We start from the raw sequence: 17,555 nt of genomic DNA, 5'->3' as shown, positions 1-17,555 counted from the left end.
AAATAGCACATTTTGGCCAACCGTTATTGCTGGTATATCACTCTGTCCTTTTAACAATCCCATAAGATAGATCTGAGAAGTGTAATTAGTCCCAAATAGTGGTATTTTAATTGTGAAATCTAATAGCTTTGTGTTGCGCCCTACACATGCAGATTGTCTGCTAATCAAATATCATTTTTTCACAGTCACTTTAGAGAACTGCTGCTGTGTAGTCACAGAAATGATCCTGTCATTGTTCTTTGAGAGCTGGAAGCCTCTATGTGTTTGTATGCAGAGCAGCCATGAGCAGTCTAAAGCCCTGATGACAGATGCCCGGTGGAGGGCTAGCACCACTGAGTCACTGGGGAGGGCTGTGGCTTGGGCTGTGCCAAACACCACCTCTGATTCTCATCCTTTGGTGGTGGTTGGTAGGTCTCTTCCCCTACTCCTGTGTCCCCTACTTTTTACAGGGCTTACTAGTTGTCCCCTGAGGCAGGCTTTGTGCTATCTTTCCATCCGCTGGGAAAAAGAAAAATTTTCCTCCTCTCTGTGCTCCCTCCACATTTCTGTATCTTGTTCCTCACAAGACTGTCTCTCACTCTCACTTTCCACTCAGATTTTAAAAGGCAATAATTTGTGTTCCCTCCATGCATAGTTCAGTGACCTCCTGTTGCCCTCAGCTGTCCAAATGTTGTCTGCAAGTGGATGGCAGGGGCAGAGGTGCTCTGGGGTTGAAGAGCATCAGCCCCCTCCACTGTGCTCTGTGCTGCCCTCCCCTGCTGATTCCCGCCTCTCAATGCCTTTATCTTCCTGCCTCAACCTCCTCATTTTTGAAATATAAAAGTATTTAGTAGTGCATTTTCCATTATCTAGAAAATGGGCACCCAAGGAATCGGTACCACATTTCTGGTGAAAACTGATATGTGCTAATGGAAAATGGGGCCAAGGAGAATGAGTGCATATCGGCATTGTAAAGGTTATCATGTGTATCAATATATTATTAAAGAAAACAATTCTGTTTATATGCTGATTGATGTCTTTGTTAGCAGTATTTAAAGGAATTACTACCACATAATTTTATTTAAATCACACATATCAAAGTAGTTCCAAATGAAGGTCACTTGATAAAGAGGGACAATTTTATCCTCATGTTACTGGACCACTGCTTTCAGTCTGTGATCTGCAGATTGTTTGGTTACCTACGTGTTTTCCAGGGAATTGATGAAGAATGACATTTTAAAAAATAATATTATCAGTAGCCTTATCAATCCTGTTTAGAGAAAGATACATGTCCATTGGAAAATAATTAGGGATATGTAAACTGAAAATGTTTTGAAAACATTGCAAATATTTTAAAAAATCTGGGAAAACCACTAGCATAAGCTACTTCTAAAATTTTAAAGAAAAAGATTGAACATATTATGATGAAACAAAGTATTTCCAGCTATGCAATACAGGATTAAAATATAAGGATTAAAGCACTATATCTTGTGTTTCAGGAAATAAAATGATTTATTGCCCCAGTCAGGAAGATGTTTCCCATGCTTTACTTTACAAGGAATTGCTTATGAATCATATCACCCTTATTTCATATATATTTCATTTCGCTAAAATCTGATTGTGGACTTCTTGACAAGCTCATCCAAAGGTAGCTGTATTTGCCAAGTAAAATTTGTAGGATGACAAGTGAAGGAAAAAAAAATTACTTTTAACCATGATTTTCCCTTTATTTCCAAAAAGTGATGTTTCTACTTTGTATAGTTTGTTAGAAAAAATAGTTATTTTAAATTGCTAAGGAATTCACAATTTAAACCATGAACGTTTAACATATATTAAGTGCAATACTGTATCAGTGGTTTTGATCAAGACACAGTTTAAAATTCCATTTAAACGCAAAATATGGAAGGTTAATTTAAAGATCTATAACTTGATTTTTCATTTGGTTTACAATGACAATAAATCCATTTGCTTTGGAATAATTGGTAATGATTTTCATCATTAAAGGAGTGTAAGGAGACTCAAGGCTTCTTTTCTTAGAAGATCTGGGTGTTTCTTTGTTTTTCCATTTCAACTTGTTACATAAATTAGAAAAGGTTCTCATAGAATGGAAATTATGAGCAATGTGGATTTTCAGGCAATCAAAACATTTTAATGATCTCATTAAATGTATCATTTACAACACATATATGTTAAAAGAAATATGTTTCTCTGAGTTAGTAGAAGCGCTGGGTACACAATGTGTTGGAACATGTTAGGCTTGCGCTAGAATCTGTGCCAGAACTGCAGAAACCTGGAGGAAAAAAACCCCAAAACTTCAGCCTTTTTCTTGTGTCAGTTTCTTCAGAGACAGAAACCTTTTATTCATATTTTATGCAAAATGAGGAAAAAAGGTGTTACGAGAACTTGATAGATTTTTCTAGTTCTGCATCTCAGTTGATAGATAAGGACTGCTATTGGATAGTGTAAGATTGATTGTCGTTCTGCAGTATTGCTAGGGTTAATAATGGATTTTCTTAGGCATGCAACAACTGGTGTTTTACAGGGAGAAGAGTCTTCCTAAGACCACAGTTTTAACATTAGTTAGGTTTTGTATGAAGTCTTGAGAGCTTGGAAAATGAGGCTTCTTGAAAAGAAACAGATGCTAGAATAGTGACTCTTAAAGCTGCTTCACCCATTTGGTTGCTTGTTCTAAACCACAGATTCTGGAGAAAAACACCTACTTCAAACAAGCAGTTCCCTGATGAGTCACAAAGGGTGAAACCCCAGTGCTGATAAAAGCAATGGGGTACTGATGCAGAGACTAAGATTTATCTTGTTTTTTGTCTTGGGACAATCCAGCTTTGGAACTGTAGGTGCATTAAGACCATGCCTCCTAACGGAATAGTTTTCAATATGTGTTAATGAGAGATGTGTCCAGCTTTCAAAACGGTATCTTTGCCAGGTAGAGGCAGCATCCTTTTTGAAGGGATGAGCTGTTTTCCACCCTGAGCCAAGCAGCACAATGGGTGACAGGCCTGGGCTGGAGAGCAAAAGCTATTGCATTATACCTCTGCTATTTCTTTTAATTCGTAGTATTGTTCCTGCAGTGGTTTGCTGACAAGTTATATGTTTTACAGATCAAGTCTGCTTGATGAGGAATCCTTGCTTTAAATCCTGTCTAGGGTAAATCGGGTTTGTAAATCAGACCTTATGGTTCCTATTGGAATGCTAACGATCTCAAAGGGAGGGCCTGCGTTTTGAAAACAAATCTAAGCTAATGCCCAGGGTTCCTAAAAGAGCTGTTAATATCATGAAAACTCTTGTTAAAGGCCCCTTTTAAAAATGTAAGAACTTGTCAGACCCTGTTTAACCAGGGCTGATTGGGACTGCTGAAAGGACACACCAAAGCATCCTTTGCTAGGTCTGGCCACATCTTTAATGCTGCAATTCCAGTGCTGCCAATAGCAATGCAAACCAGAGCATAATGTGGCCCATCATGGTTTGGATGTATTTGCTGCAGAGATAACTATGCAGGGAAGCCCAGCATGCTTGGCCCTACAGACAGCAAGAATGGCTCTTCTCTGGGTTTCTTTAGGAAAATGAGCTCCCGGACATCTGCCACCCACACACGTTTTGAAAAGGCGTTCAAATAAGTCAAAATACATCAACCGTATGATTGAGTTTTGAACACTTCACATTTATTCTGAGGTGTACTCTAAGTACATGTATTACAAGGTACTAGGTGTGAGCAAGGAGTTGTGTTTTACAAAACCTCTCTGAGCTGAGGAAGCAGTGCAGAGCCAGGAGACAAATATGGCACTCTGACATCTCTCTTTCCCACCAGTCTAAGGTAGCTTCTGTCACTGTCACCAACACATTTCCAGGTGAATTCGTAAGGTTAGTAGCACAACAAATTAGGCCTTATTCACCTGTGATAACTGGTGGCATTTTAGCTGCTGCATCATCTTGATCCGATGAAAATCAACATAGAAGGTAAAGTGGTTAACACACCAGCAGCTCTGATGATATTCTTCCTGGCACAGAATGACCATTTTGTGGAGAAAAATTATTTTATGTGTTCAACATTAGCAAGTGTTCACTACCTCCTAACGAAGAAGGACGCTAACAATTCCTGTGCCTCAAAAGGTACTTTGTATTCAGTTATACAAAGATAAATGTAGCATTTTGCCTTGACCTTTTAGGTAGAATCAATCCTGAGGTAAAAGACATTACTTCTGCCAAATTTCAGACCAAAGCAATGTCGTAGCCAAATTGCAAACCTCTAGGACACGGCTTTTTAGTGGAAATGCTGACATAGCCTTAACTATGTATGACTCCAGCCGGCACCAACTTAAATTCTAGTTATGATGTGCATTTAATGGCATGGGATCAAATATAGAGTGTAATGGGATATTTTAAGATACTGCTTTTGAAGAGAATCAGTACTTAAACATTATTTATGAACCATATCATTTAAATGCTTCTGAAATGTGCCATTCAGTGCTTGGGTGCATGAAAAAATTTTCTAATCGCTTTTCTCAGAATGAACAGTAGCATAGTTTTCTTCCACAGCTTTAGTGCTGAGGCACTTCTAAGAAGAGGGTTGGTAGTATTTAGTGCAACCCTTACTGGAATATGTATGGAAAAGAAAGGTTTTCATTTTTCATTGTGGTGCTATCTAGTTCTTCATTTCAGCCTTTTGAGGAATATTCCAATCTTGCTTGGAGGATATCTTTGAAGATTGTTTCTCTCCAGTTAACAGTGACCCTGCAAGAAGAGAGCAGTTACGAGTATTTGTTGTGCTGTTCTAGACAAATCCGCTCTTTCTTGAATGATGTCTTTCATATAATTAAAGTTAAATTGATAGCCTAAAAGTTTTTCTCTCACATATCCTAATCTGCTGCCTTTTTTTTTTCTTTCTTTTTTTTTATGCTGAGGAAGGATTTGCTACAAAAGAGAACATGACATTCATTAGTTGTGCAGGTTGACAGTAAAACTTGCTTTAATGCAGATGGTGACTAGAACTCTCATTACTTTTGCTGCAAATGGGAATGTAGTGTTGAAAGCAGTCAGTTTTGCTGATTTCTCAGTTGCAGCCTGGAACTTTAAACCATCTTCTTTATCCTATAAAGAAACCTATTCCTTCAGATGTTATTTGCTGAATAAAAATGCTAACTGAAATAATTTTTGTGCAAGTTAGGAAATCTCAGATCTAGTCCTAGTAAGTTTTTGCCATAGGTTGAATCTGTTTTTAATTAATTAGCAATAATCTGTGTGAAGGTCTCAAAGCACTTTGATAAGTTAAAAATAGAAACAATCTTTGGAGAGGTACCAGTCTGACTAAGCCAAAGAGACTCTCACTGGTTTCTGTTAAGCCAGAATTCCACTCCTGCTGCAAGCCTGTCCAGCCAGGAACAGGAGAGCTATAGTATTTTGCTTTCAAATAGTAGAGTCACAGTGTCCAATTTTACTGTCCAATATTTGAGAAATTTGCTTTGAAAAAGACTCTGGAGTATATTTTGTTTCTGAAAGTTTGCAAATCACACTGTTTAGGAAGCTTCCTTTATATAGGTACAACTTTTCAGGAGATATGGAAATTATATGATTTTCATCTTTTAAAGAACAGGCACAACTTGATGATTTATCCTAAATGGATAATAACCAGAATTGCAATTAATTCAGCAGTTGATGAAAATTTAAAATTCTATCTTAATCCTGTGGTAAGGTCTGAATTATTTAATTTCTTCATTCCACATGATTCTTAGAGGTGTGGGGGTTTTTTGTTATTTTTTTTTTTTTGTTGGTTTGGTTTTTTTGTTTTTTTTTGTTTTTTTACTTTTAGTAGGGTCAAATGACATAGAAAAGTACTATAGTGCTCTTGGCACTACAGAAAAAACTAGTAGTCTGAAAAAGACACTTCACATTGTTTAATAATGTTGCAGCAACCTACTGTTTGTTTGACAGGAAACAGAACGTATTGAGACACATATCTAAAGAGCAGAGTTCCATAATGAAAAAAACTACATGCATGCATTGAACGTATAAGTTACACTTTTGAGACTTTTAAAATTTGCTAAAAGCATTTTACAACTACAGACATTTTCACTAACTCTCCTGTTTTTCATTTGGAGGAGGTATCATCTGTCACCATTTAATCATATCTTTTTTTAGCTATTAAAAAGGCATGTAATTTTAATTTTTGTGGCTCATTAGTGTGCAAATGCCATTGGGCTTGTTTAGCCTAAACTACTGATCTAAATTCAAATCCCTCTGCTTTTGAGAAGACTATGACCACCTTTTAGAAACACAGCCATCATAATCTGAAAATAAGTAACAAAAATATTGTTTAAAGCAACTGCACTGGAAGCAGAAATACACCCACAAATTTTCCAGAGTAACAGAGTGAACAACATACTGAAATATAGCAAAATAAAGTACAGTCTTCTATTGAAAAAGCTGAAATCAGAATTTCGTGATCTAACTAAACCTGAGGGACAAAGAATCCCAAACAACTAGAAAAGTAGAATGCATTTAGCCTTTACAAATCTTTGGAGAATATATAGTATTTGCATAGTCTCCATTTTTTTTTTTTTAATAATAAACACATTTATTTAGATATATGCATCCCTTGAAAAAAGAAATTTAAAAGGAAAAAAAGAAACAGCAACAGAAAACTTGAGGGTGGTCTAAGATGTCTGTCTTCTTTACGTAACCTTTTGCATTTTGTGTTTAAGAACTGACATTCCAAATCATTTTCTTTGGCTTTATGCCTGGAGTGAATACTGAGGCAGCAAATTAGGAATGCTTAAGAAGTCCCACAAAGAAAGATGTTTGCTGTGAAAGTGCAACGAATGTGACACTTGCACTGGAAGCTTCTTAGCTTGCTGAAATGATAAAAGGTGGCATGGGTCTAGGTGGTGCAAGGGAAGTGAGTGAAGCCTGAAAGTGCCATGTGCTGAGCTGTACAAGGTGTCTCCCGTGCCAGCTCTCTGCCACTGTGACTGTGCTGACACTACCTTTTATTTCTCTTCCAGGGGCTAACTTTGTCACTCGAAAGATTAGCCGATCCGTAGCAAAGATTCACCTTGGGCAGCTGGATTGTTTCAGCCTGGGCAATCTGGATGCTAAGAGAGACTGGGGCCATGCCAGAGACTACGTTGAGGTAAGCTGTGGGATTTTTTCTGAATCATCTTTGTGGAGGGGATAATGCTTAGTGCTGTAACTTCAGGTTATAGTCCACAGAGGGCTATCTCAAGATTTTTTTTTTTTTTTTTTGCTTATTGAGGTCTGTTAACTTTGTCTTGCTCTTGACTTCAGATTAGGGAATTTAGTAACACAGCAGTCTACCCCAGGCATGACCTGAACAGAAAAATAAATCTTTGAGTTTACATTCCTTGCCTGAATTCCTGGGGAAGGGATCTGACTACGACGTGGATCTATTTTAAAGTATTTCTTCTATTCTTTTGACAAATTTTATGACCAATATTAAGATTTCAGCAAGATGCAGTATGACCTGAAATGAAAGATGCTGTTGGAGGTTGGTGACCTTATTTTTAATAAGGCAAAAATTACGTCTATATTAATGATCAAAGGACTCTTTGGTTATACAGTCTAAAGAAGCATTACACCATAGTTGTGATGGCAGGTATTGGAACACATAAGCCTGCATTTAATGTTTGAAATGTTTGTGTAGTCAGGACTTGTTTCTAATTTTATTCTACCCATCTGCTTAAGCAGACAAACAAACAATACCCCTGTATTGTATTACAAGGAGACATGAATGACCGTGTAGGAAATATTGTCTTTTCCCCAGGAGATTTTTGTCCCCATTTTGGTGCTTAAAGATTTCCTGTGGTCATTGGACTATTTCTGTCTTTTAATAATTCCTTGCTGGGAAACCGGATTTGACTTCACCATTCATTGATGTAGTTTAAAAAGATGACGACTGTTTGTTTTGGTTTTCTGTATTACAAAGTAAGAAATATCTCAGTAGGCAAAAGTCTGATTTTTATCATAAATTGAGACTTTAAAGGCAGAGTAAAAGCTGAGCTCTCAATACTTCTTTACGGTCAAAAAGAACAAGAAAACAAAATTGTAATACCTCTATAAACTGATGTCCTGGATGACATTAAGAAAGGTAAACAGCCATATTGCCTTGGTATCAAAAGGGTTACATTAAGCAAGTAAAGAAGGTGTTTTTTGGCAGTCAGTTATAAATGAATTTGTCTTTGGTTCTATGCTGCGTTTTTGTGTGAGATGCTAAGGGCACCATGAGCATAGTGACTGCACCTCGATGACTGTTGTTTTATATTTGTGCCTACAATATTGGTTGAAGCACTTTAACCAGTAAACCATCCCAGTCATCTTGTTAATGCATGAAACTATGGTCATGAGTGATCATAAAATCAGTTACCAAGTCCCAACTGAAAGGAAGTAAAAGATAAGTCAAATAAAATGATCAGTTGCATGAACTTAATGAGTATGATTTGTTAACAGGCATTGGATATTTCATAAAGACTTCAACTATCTCATTCTAAATTGCACTAGGTCATAAATCATGGGATGAATCCTGAAGTGTTCTTCCCTGAGGGGAATCCAGAATGACTCTCTTGTGCCTTATGGGTTAGACCCTTGTCCTGTGTTCACAAAATCATAGGATGAGTCAGGTTGGGAGGTACCACTGTGGCTCATCTGGTCCATCCTTCCTGCTTGGGCCGGATCATCCTAGCGATCATTGAACAGAGCTGTGTCCAGACAGTTCTTGCATATCTCCAGCGAGGGCAACTCCACAATCTCTCTGGGCGATCTGTTGCAGCACTCAGTCACCTGCACAGTAAGGAAGTTCTTCCTCATATTCAGGTGGAACTTTATGTTGCTTCTCTTTGCCTCTTGTCCTATTGCCTGGCACCACCAAGAGCCCTGATCCATCCTCTTGACAGTGACAGAAATTGATGGCATACGATCCCCTCTCAGTCTTCTCTTCTTGAGGCTGAACAGGCCCAGCTCACTCAGCCTGTCAGGGCTATCATTTGAACCTTAAAAACCAAAAAGGAAATGAGAACAAGTCTATCCAGAAGGATGACTAGCTTTCAAGGCCTTTGGCCTCCAGAAGGAATGTAGTTGTCTGAGGTCTATGGCACAAACACATGTTTTTGTGCAAGTAGCATTCCAGGCCTTTCAGCTACACATCTTGGGCCTGTCCCAAAATCTTCTGGAAAGAATTCTTCGCTAAAGTATAGTTCATCTTGAATATTTCTCATCCCAGAGAGGTACCCCTACATATAATGGGAGAGTTATTATCAATTCTCTAATTCCCTGAGTATTGTGGAAATGTGGTTACAGGCAGCCTTCTAAAGGCTGAAAAATAGGGTAACTTTAAACTGGAAATAAACAATTATTTGAGGCTTTAATGGACTGGAAAGTAGGGCTTAGAGATTTAACGTTGTTCAAATAAATACATAATATGTTAGAAAGCATGATCATATTTACAAGCATTTTGGGAGCTTCCTTAAGCATATGGCTGGACACATAGGGATATATCTTATCCTCTCCATATGTAGCTTTAAATCCCATTGATATTAATACAAGTAACACATGTGCATATAGACTAGACCATGTACTGTGTTTTATTTCTTCTTATTTCCTTATTAGGGATAATAATAAAACCATAAATACATTCCTTTTTGTTGTTTTATGAAATATTGTGGGTCAATTCCTGATCTCATGAAAGTTGATGAGCAAGCTCCCATTGACTTCATGGAGAGACAGTATCCTGTGTGTGTTGGACTTGAGAATGTCTGGTGGTTACAAAGCACAGGCAGAATTCATGACTCTTGAGCTTTCATTATATGAGTTCATTTGACTGCCACTGTGTTTTTGGGCAAACTCCTTTGCATAGAGTAAAGCATGGGAGCATGTGCCTGCAATGAAGCATGTAGGTGCCCACCGAGGGATGGGTTGAGGGTAACTTTAGTAGCAGATGATTCAGAAATTTGGGGTTTAAACATGGGTTCCTAACAGTGGAGAATAGTTGAAAAATGTGTTTGATTAGGATTTCGACTTGGACTTCCACCTGCAGCAGCAGGGTACAGCAGCATTGTGCTGGTAAATGAAAAACGGGAAGTCCAACTCACTGGAAAGAAAGGATTCCATTCAGTGTTTGAAGAGAACAGAATAGAAATGAGTAGGCATTGAAAATTTTTGGTGCGGGATTATAAATTTTAACCTAAAATTAGTAACTCTTAACATACTGGCAGGAATTTTTGCTGCCTCCTGCTCTCTCTTTCTCCATTATTTACTCTGCTATGATCCAGCACAAGTCTCATGAGATTGTCTTGGAGAAAATGATCAATGCCACTGAGTTGGAAGAGGGAAAGCAATATTGACATATTCTGTGTACTATTTTGATTTGTGAGGATAAGATACCCTTTATTTGTTGCAGACTATCTGCTGGGTATTTTCGATTATTAGCACAATAGTAAACCTTAAGAGTACTGAGTACAGGGGAAGAATCACCCTGCTGGCCACACTATTGCTGGTACAGGCCAAGATGCCATTGGCCTTTTTTGGCCACCTAGACACACCAGCCTTCATTAAACAGCTGAGGCTTTTTCTGCCTTTCCTTCAGTTTTCTCTTTATCACCTGCTGATGCTCAGGTTGCCTTCTGCAATTGCACTGCCCATACTTCAGTGTTGTGCAAACAGCAGAAAATATTGCACTGACAAAAGCTGTGGAAAAGCCCTTCAATCTTGATCTTACAAAACTAAAAGAAGGAGTCAAAGGTATTCATAGAGATCAGAAATATTTTCTCTTGCCTTCAATAGAAATCCAGCAGTATGTCAAGCAATAATTACAGAGGACTCATAATTGGGTTATAATTGGCTCCAATTCAATTAATTACATGTCTAGTCAAAAGTGTAAAATTAGGTATGTGCCTATATTCGTGGTGAAATCAGGGTGCATTTGATATTTAGAATGTATGGGAATTGGCTTCCATTAATTTATATTTAAATAATGTAAAAGAAAACAAAGCAAAAGAGACTTGTTTATAAATAAGTAATATAGTAAGTTATTGTACAGACCAACAAAGCATTTTAAGAAACTATGAAACTTCTTAAAGAGAAAATGTCCATCTTACTTTCTTTTAAATTGGTACTAGTGCCGATTCATACGTTAATCTGTGATTAAACTCACAAGAAAATACACAGTCATTTTTATGGTCTTAGACCATTTTGCACATGTTGAAATGTAGATAGTAAAATCTAATCTTTGTTTAAATCTCTAGTTAGCATCACCTGGTCTTTTATTCATGATGTTTCTACTTACCATTCTAATAGGCAGAAACTCACCCTTGAAAACAACTGCTACCACTGCTATTGTGGGAAATCCCTCCTTGTATGTTTAAATATAAAACCTCTTGCCAGACAGAATTATTTAGAGTTTTTACTTTACTCTTGTGCATAAGAAAAGGAGCCAGCCAGCAAGAATATTGGCCAACGCAATTCTACTTTGCTTTGTTATTTTCTTGTAGTGTTGTCTTTTGAGATACATATTACCTTAGTCTGCTAAGACTTGAATTTTTTTCTGTGTAATCCTTTCACCATCTTAGCTGAATTCTTGTTTGTGAGAGTCTTGCTTTGTTAAGGACTCTTGGTTATAATAGGAAAGTCAGTTGTATCTGTCTGTGTAACTATCAATGTCTCATACAGTTATGAGATTGGCTCATGATCCTAAGGCATGTTTCTAAATACCCTTTTGGTATGGACTGAAGTGAAAAACGCTTTTCCTTTCTTACTTCTTACTCTTTATGTTAAAAGTCAATGTCTTCTAATAAAAGTAAAGAAATCATTTTAAACCCTCAGTGATGGGCTTATTTCAATGTGAGTGTACAGCCATCCAGGTAAAGTGTGTTTTGTGTATTTTCAAACACACAGAACTTTTTCTTTCCATCAGCTTGTCTGAGGTGGCATAACTAATGGCTCTATTAAGCCAAACGATCTTCAAATTAAATCAAATCTGCTCCAGTTGAGGTGATTATGCATTAAACTGCTTCCTTATAGGTGAAGTAATTGTGAGAGGATCAGGACTTGTAAGCCTTGAGGAGAAAAGTTTGATAGACTGTGCTCCTTTGGAACAGCTACTGTAAAACTCTTGACAGGTACTTGCTGGAGCAGTACCTTTTCTAGAAGCATGTGTATCAAAGACAGTAAGACAATGAGCATTCCAGCCTTGCTTCTTTCTAATAGTTTAAAGATCTTTAATGTAGAACTAAGTCTCATGCTGAAATGTTTTTGAGAAAGCAACATCTTCCCACAGGAAGTATGCTCTTGCCAAGGGCAGAATATTTTTTGATTTCCTCATGTAAATATTTAGGACTTGTAGAGATAGGTGTCCAGGATCAAGGAAGTGACATTTGACCAGAGTAATACAGTCAATCATCCACCCAAATAATGACCCAGTTCTCAGGATACAATACATCCAGCATAAGTGGTCACAGCACAGTCTCAGCTGGTTTCAAATCAAAGATGTGAAGTTCACCCAGAACTGACCCACAGGCATTGGCACTTCAATACAGGCACTTCTTCATGATGCAAAAGAGTGCTGGAGGAGCAGATCCCAGTGATTGTCTTCCCTCTGATTGAGTCTATAGGGAAAAGACATAAGATCAGTGGATTTCCAAGGTCAATTCATGGCACATTATTTTAGTAAATTATTTGTATGTGCTGCACCTCAACTGAAATATTCCAACCCTACAAAAGCACTTGTCTTGATATGAAGTGGTAGATGGTGTCACTGGCCACCAAACAGGTGTCTCTCCACCATGTGTCTCATACAGAATCAAAGTACAATTCTGTGACCCACTGATTTAATTCCTCTCTCTTTATTTCTGTCCAGGTAGGCTCCATCAGGCTCCCTCAGCTCTATAGGGCACCTGTGGCCCCACTTGACTTCTGGCTTCAAAAACCACTCTTTTAATTCTCTGTTTTAGTTTTAGTTACAGGCTTCAGAGTGGGACAAAAGACCAAACGTTTTCCCCAAGGCTGTATCTGTACAGTGCCAAAATGAACTGCCACAAATTATAAGCATATAGCGAAGTGAAGCTCAGTATACATTTCTTTTCCATTCTCCCATACAAGCAGAGAAAAAGTTCAAATTTAAATAATTGTGCTTTCTTCTCATTAGAGCATGATTTAGTGCCAGAAAAATGTGGGTATAATTCTCAAACATCTTCTTTCAGATTTTGAAAATATGGGCAAAGCTTCCCTTATGAAGAGAGAACGTGTTTTAGAATTACTGTGATAGTGAAAGTTTTCTTTTTTAATGGTAAATAAAGGCTTTCATTTTGGTAAATAAGACTGCACATTAAAAGACTGTATAATGCATTTCTTTCAGTGCATGCAATTTAGATTAGACTTCTTGACTATTAGAAATAGTTGCAAATCTCAGCAGAGCAACACACCATCATCTTAATTTTACTCATGTGGATGATGTCTACAATAAAGGAAAAACAAACCCAAAACAAGTCCTTAGTGGTTTTTGAAATGCTGAAGTCTGCAAATAATATGATTCGAAATAACTACAGCATAAATGAGAAAATCTGAACATCCTTTATTCACGTGTGCATGAACACACGTGTACAGCCTGTGTAAATGTGTGCATGTGAATGTATGTTTCTGTGCATGGATGATTTTTGTGGAAATTACTTTCAGTTTCATGTAGTTTGAGAGGTTCATTGATGAGTTATTTTTCTTTAAGTTGGAAATGATTGGTAATAAGAGATCATACAAGAAAGTAAGTAGTTTGTTGCAATAGACATGAATGGTCTCCATAGTTAAAACATAAAAATGAGGCAAGAAAATGTTCTTTATTTCAATATGTAGGTGTTCTGTCTAATACACATCATACAACATTGATTTCCAGCAATGGTGGACTGTAAGTTCAACTGTAAAGGTTGTTGTTGTTAGACCTTTTAGACAACTATCCTGATCTATTTCAGAACTGTAGCATCATTTTTTCCTTTTTATGTTCTTGCAGATGTATTTTCTGTAAGGGAAACACATATGTAAATAATTTTTTTTTCTTATTTACAGAGATTTTCCTTTAACTTTCTTTTTCAGCACTTTCATGTTTGACCTATTAGTGTTTTTAGGCTTTACAAAGCCAGAAAAAAATGCTTTCCTCAGCAAAACCATCTGGTTTAGTTTCCTGTGCCTCAACAATGATACTTGTATTATTATCAAGGCCACCCTGGTGGTTTTCTAAGTTGTCTTGTTACAGCGGTGGTCTTACAATTCAATTGGAGTGATGGAAAAGTTAGACTAAGGCTTCTTTCAAGGATAAAGTTTCCAAATTGATAAATTATGTATTGTTGTCATATTTCTGACACAGACCTATTTTGCCATTGTGGCTTGAATGAAGTATCTCTTCCATCAAATAACACAATTATGAGAGACCTCCTGACAAATTCTGCTTTTGTAGCCTGTTCTTCTTGAGAATACCAAATTAAGGCACTTTGCATAAATAACTGTAAATGTGTGCTGTGTTCCAGTGATTTTAGTTTTCTGCTCTGACTGTCAATGTGTGAAAATCCAGGCAAAATTATGACAGGGTCTGTATTTAGGAGCTATCCTTTCACTTGTAAAGCCTGTAGAAAGCATATGGATGTCAGCAGAGAGACTGCATAATGCAGATAATGCACCATCATTGCAGTCCACCTCAGTGCATGCTGCAGGGCAAGCTCTAATCATTAGCTGGTGGCAATATAGCACCAGGGTAACAGCAAGCCAGACTTTTTTTTTTTTTAAATAAAACGTCTGTTCCACCTTCCAGTCAGACTTGTGGTGATTTTAACCTGGGATAACTCCAAAAGAGACTGTGGGAAAGAGATGAATCTCATGAGGGAGATGGGATTGCCTGGACCTAGGAGCGAATGCACCAGGCAGCCTGCTCAGGGCTGCAGCTGTGCCTGGAGGGAAACCACTGCCCATCACGGGATGGAGCGTGCTCACCAGAGAGTGAATCTTCACAAAATTGAACAGCAAAGGTCTCATAAGTCTCTCTTCAGTGCTTGTAAATCAGGATTTTACCTTTTTTTTTCTGTTGTAGTTCTGCCTAAAGTTTATGAATTGGGCGAGTTTAAGGCAAATGTGAAGGAAATGTTCTCATAAACATTCTCTAGGCTTCTGCATGCAAAATTTTAAATACTTTACAACAAGAAAACCCCTAGTTCATGGAAAAAAATATTGAAGTTTAATGCAAATTAAATGTATTTTTTAATTAGCTGAATGACTTCAATTGACATTTTTCCTTCCTTTCTTTGCTCTTTTTCACATCACTGGGTGGGGGGGGAGGAAGGGAAGGAAGAAAAAAGAAAAAAAGCCAACCAGGTGTGCCCACGTTTGAACTCAGATTTTTTTTCCAGTCAATTGGTATTTGGCAAGATTTTAAAGAAAGGAGAGCAGCATCTTTTATTGGTAAATGTTAGGCAACATTAATAACAGGTACTGCTACCAGCCCCACCTGTAATAATCCAGATAGTTTCTCTTTATTAACTAATCTATGATTTACAGATTTATTTGAAGCTTAGAATAGTTTACCACATTCTGAGAAAGCTCTATAGAATAGTTGGTTTGAATTTTAATAAGGGGGAAAAAAATCCCTTAAAACAGATCATTAAAATTTAATGACATTTTTTAAACCTAAAATGGTTCAATTTACACTGGAAGTCAAAAATAGTTAATGGCGTTGTTATGTCTATGTGGTAACATCCTCACTATGCAATAATTGTTTTCATTTGAAATCAAGCCAGTAAAACATCATAGGCAATGCATTCCCAGAACCAAAGTTTTTAGTCCTCCAACTTCAGGTCATTTCACTGAAAGAAGAAATGTTTCAGATAAATTAAAATGTCAAGGCTCACTTTTATTGTACTCTAGCTGTTAATATTCTGTGCATTATTAAGAAGGTTGGTTATCAACAGAGTGACTGTTCTTTCCTGATCTGGGTATGGAAAAAAAAAATAGCCTTTTTTTTGTTTTGTTTCTTTGAATAGGAAACATTCCCTAAACCCACAGGGTGTACTTAATATGCCACTTTTAGTTATAGCAGAAATACTTGAATTTTAGCTGTAGGTGTTTTTGGATGAAGCCTTGACCTAACAACCAGCACTAATGATCCAAAGATAGAGCAGCTGAACTTTCCAGTTGGCATTCTTTGGCCCATTTTAAGCTTTCCCTGGAGATGGCTGACTTGGTTACCAGGTTAAGGATGTGAAGAAAACTTATTGCTGTCTTGTGCTTGATTTCTTTCTCTCTTCCTCTCAAAATCCACGTGATTTCTGCAGTGAGAGCATTGTGTGTTTCCTCATGAGTGATGAACATTGCATTTGCAAGGTAGGTGAGTAACATTGGTGCTTCCTTGTCCCCTCTTCCCAGCCAGCTTGGCAGTGTGACTGGGAGGGATTTGCTTCCTCGAAGAGGGGAATAGAGTAAAAGGAGGGTCGAGGCTGGTGGGATTAAGGGAGCCAAGCAGCTCCTTCCTTCCTGGCACAGCCCGCAGATCCACAGCTCAGCTCCTGGTGTGAGCAGCCTCAGCAGCCACTCCACTGCTTCTCGTGGAATAAGGATTTCAGTGGTGCTTCTGAAGGGAGTAGGCCCACACATCTGCTTCCAAATTTTTTGTTTGGAATTGGTTTTGAGGGAGGAAATTAGGGGATGCATAACTACTCATATGAATTGTTGCCTCTCTGCAAGGATGACTTACTAGGATTTTTTTGTAGAATTGAATGCAGTCCAAGCACATTTGCTTACTCTTTAGCTTTGCTCCTAATAACTCTGTACATTTCAGAAGCTGATATTTTTTAGTGCAACTTGTGCATTTTTATTTCTTGATCAGCAAATGGGTTGGATTTTTATTCTTTTTAACATCAAGTGGTTTTCCTTCTTCCAAGTGCACTTTACAGATTTCTTTAAGGAGCAGTAAATTGCATTAGTAGAGCATGAACTTCTACTTCTGCCTTAACCTCTATCCAGTGAGATGTTACTCTACACAGTAATAGTTTATCAAGACAACCCTAATGGTCTACTGCAAGGCACACATGTTGCTTTTGACATAATGAAAAGTTGGTACAAACCATATGATCTTGCTGCACTGTACCTAATTTTACAAGAAAAAGTAATGCTTTGTGTTGTTAATGCAGTATATTTCTTATGCAATACAGGCACATTTCCCCCTTCCTATTAATTTATTATGCTGCATTTATTTCCAGACCAGCATTACTTTTCCATGGCTAGTGGGAATTTCTCTCTTCGTCTGAGGTGTTTTAAATTCAACAAGCATAAAGTTTTAAATATATCATGTTCATTTTAAAGGGGAAATAATTGACAAGGGAAAAATATTTTGTATAGCCTTTTCATTTTACTGCCAGTAATATAACTGATACCCAAGGTAGATACATACTAAAAACACTGCAGGTTTAAAACTATTCATGTGCCAGATTACAAGCAGATCTTGGAATATTGGAAAGGTATCAGGAGGCATGAGATAGAATGGTCTTCCCCACTGCTCCGATATGTGCATATTCCATGTTTACGTTTAT

The 17,555-nt window shown here is 37.5% G+C and overlaps 1 protein-coding gene across 1 annotated transcript in view; it reads left to right on the top strand.

Moving 5' to 3' along the window:
- Window positions 1-17,555, top strand: part of GMDS (GDP-mannose 4,6-dehydratase) — a 404,327-nt gene that overhangs the window by 175,536 nt on the left and 211,236 nt on the right. The window contains exon 7 of the mRNA XM_014872447.2: window positions 6,993-7,120. Coding sequence (XP_014727933.1) covers window positions 6,993-7,120 — 128 coding nt within the window. The remainder of the gene's footprint in view (window positions 1-6,992; window positions 7,121-17,555) is intronic.

This window comes from Sturnus vulgaris, chromosome 1 (genome assembly GCF_052056855.1).
Source record: "Sturnus vulgaris isolate bStuVul1 chromosome 1, bStuVul1.hap1, whole genome shotgun sequence".
In the NCBI taxonomy this organism is placed as follows: domain Eukaryota; kingdom Metazoa; phylum Chordata; class Aves; order Passeriformes; family Sturnidae; genus Sturnus; species Sturnus vulgaris.
This window is presented reverse-complemented; position numbering and strand designations above follow the sequence as displayed.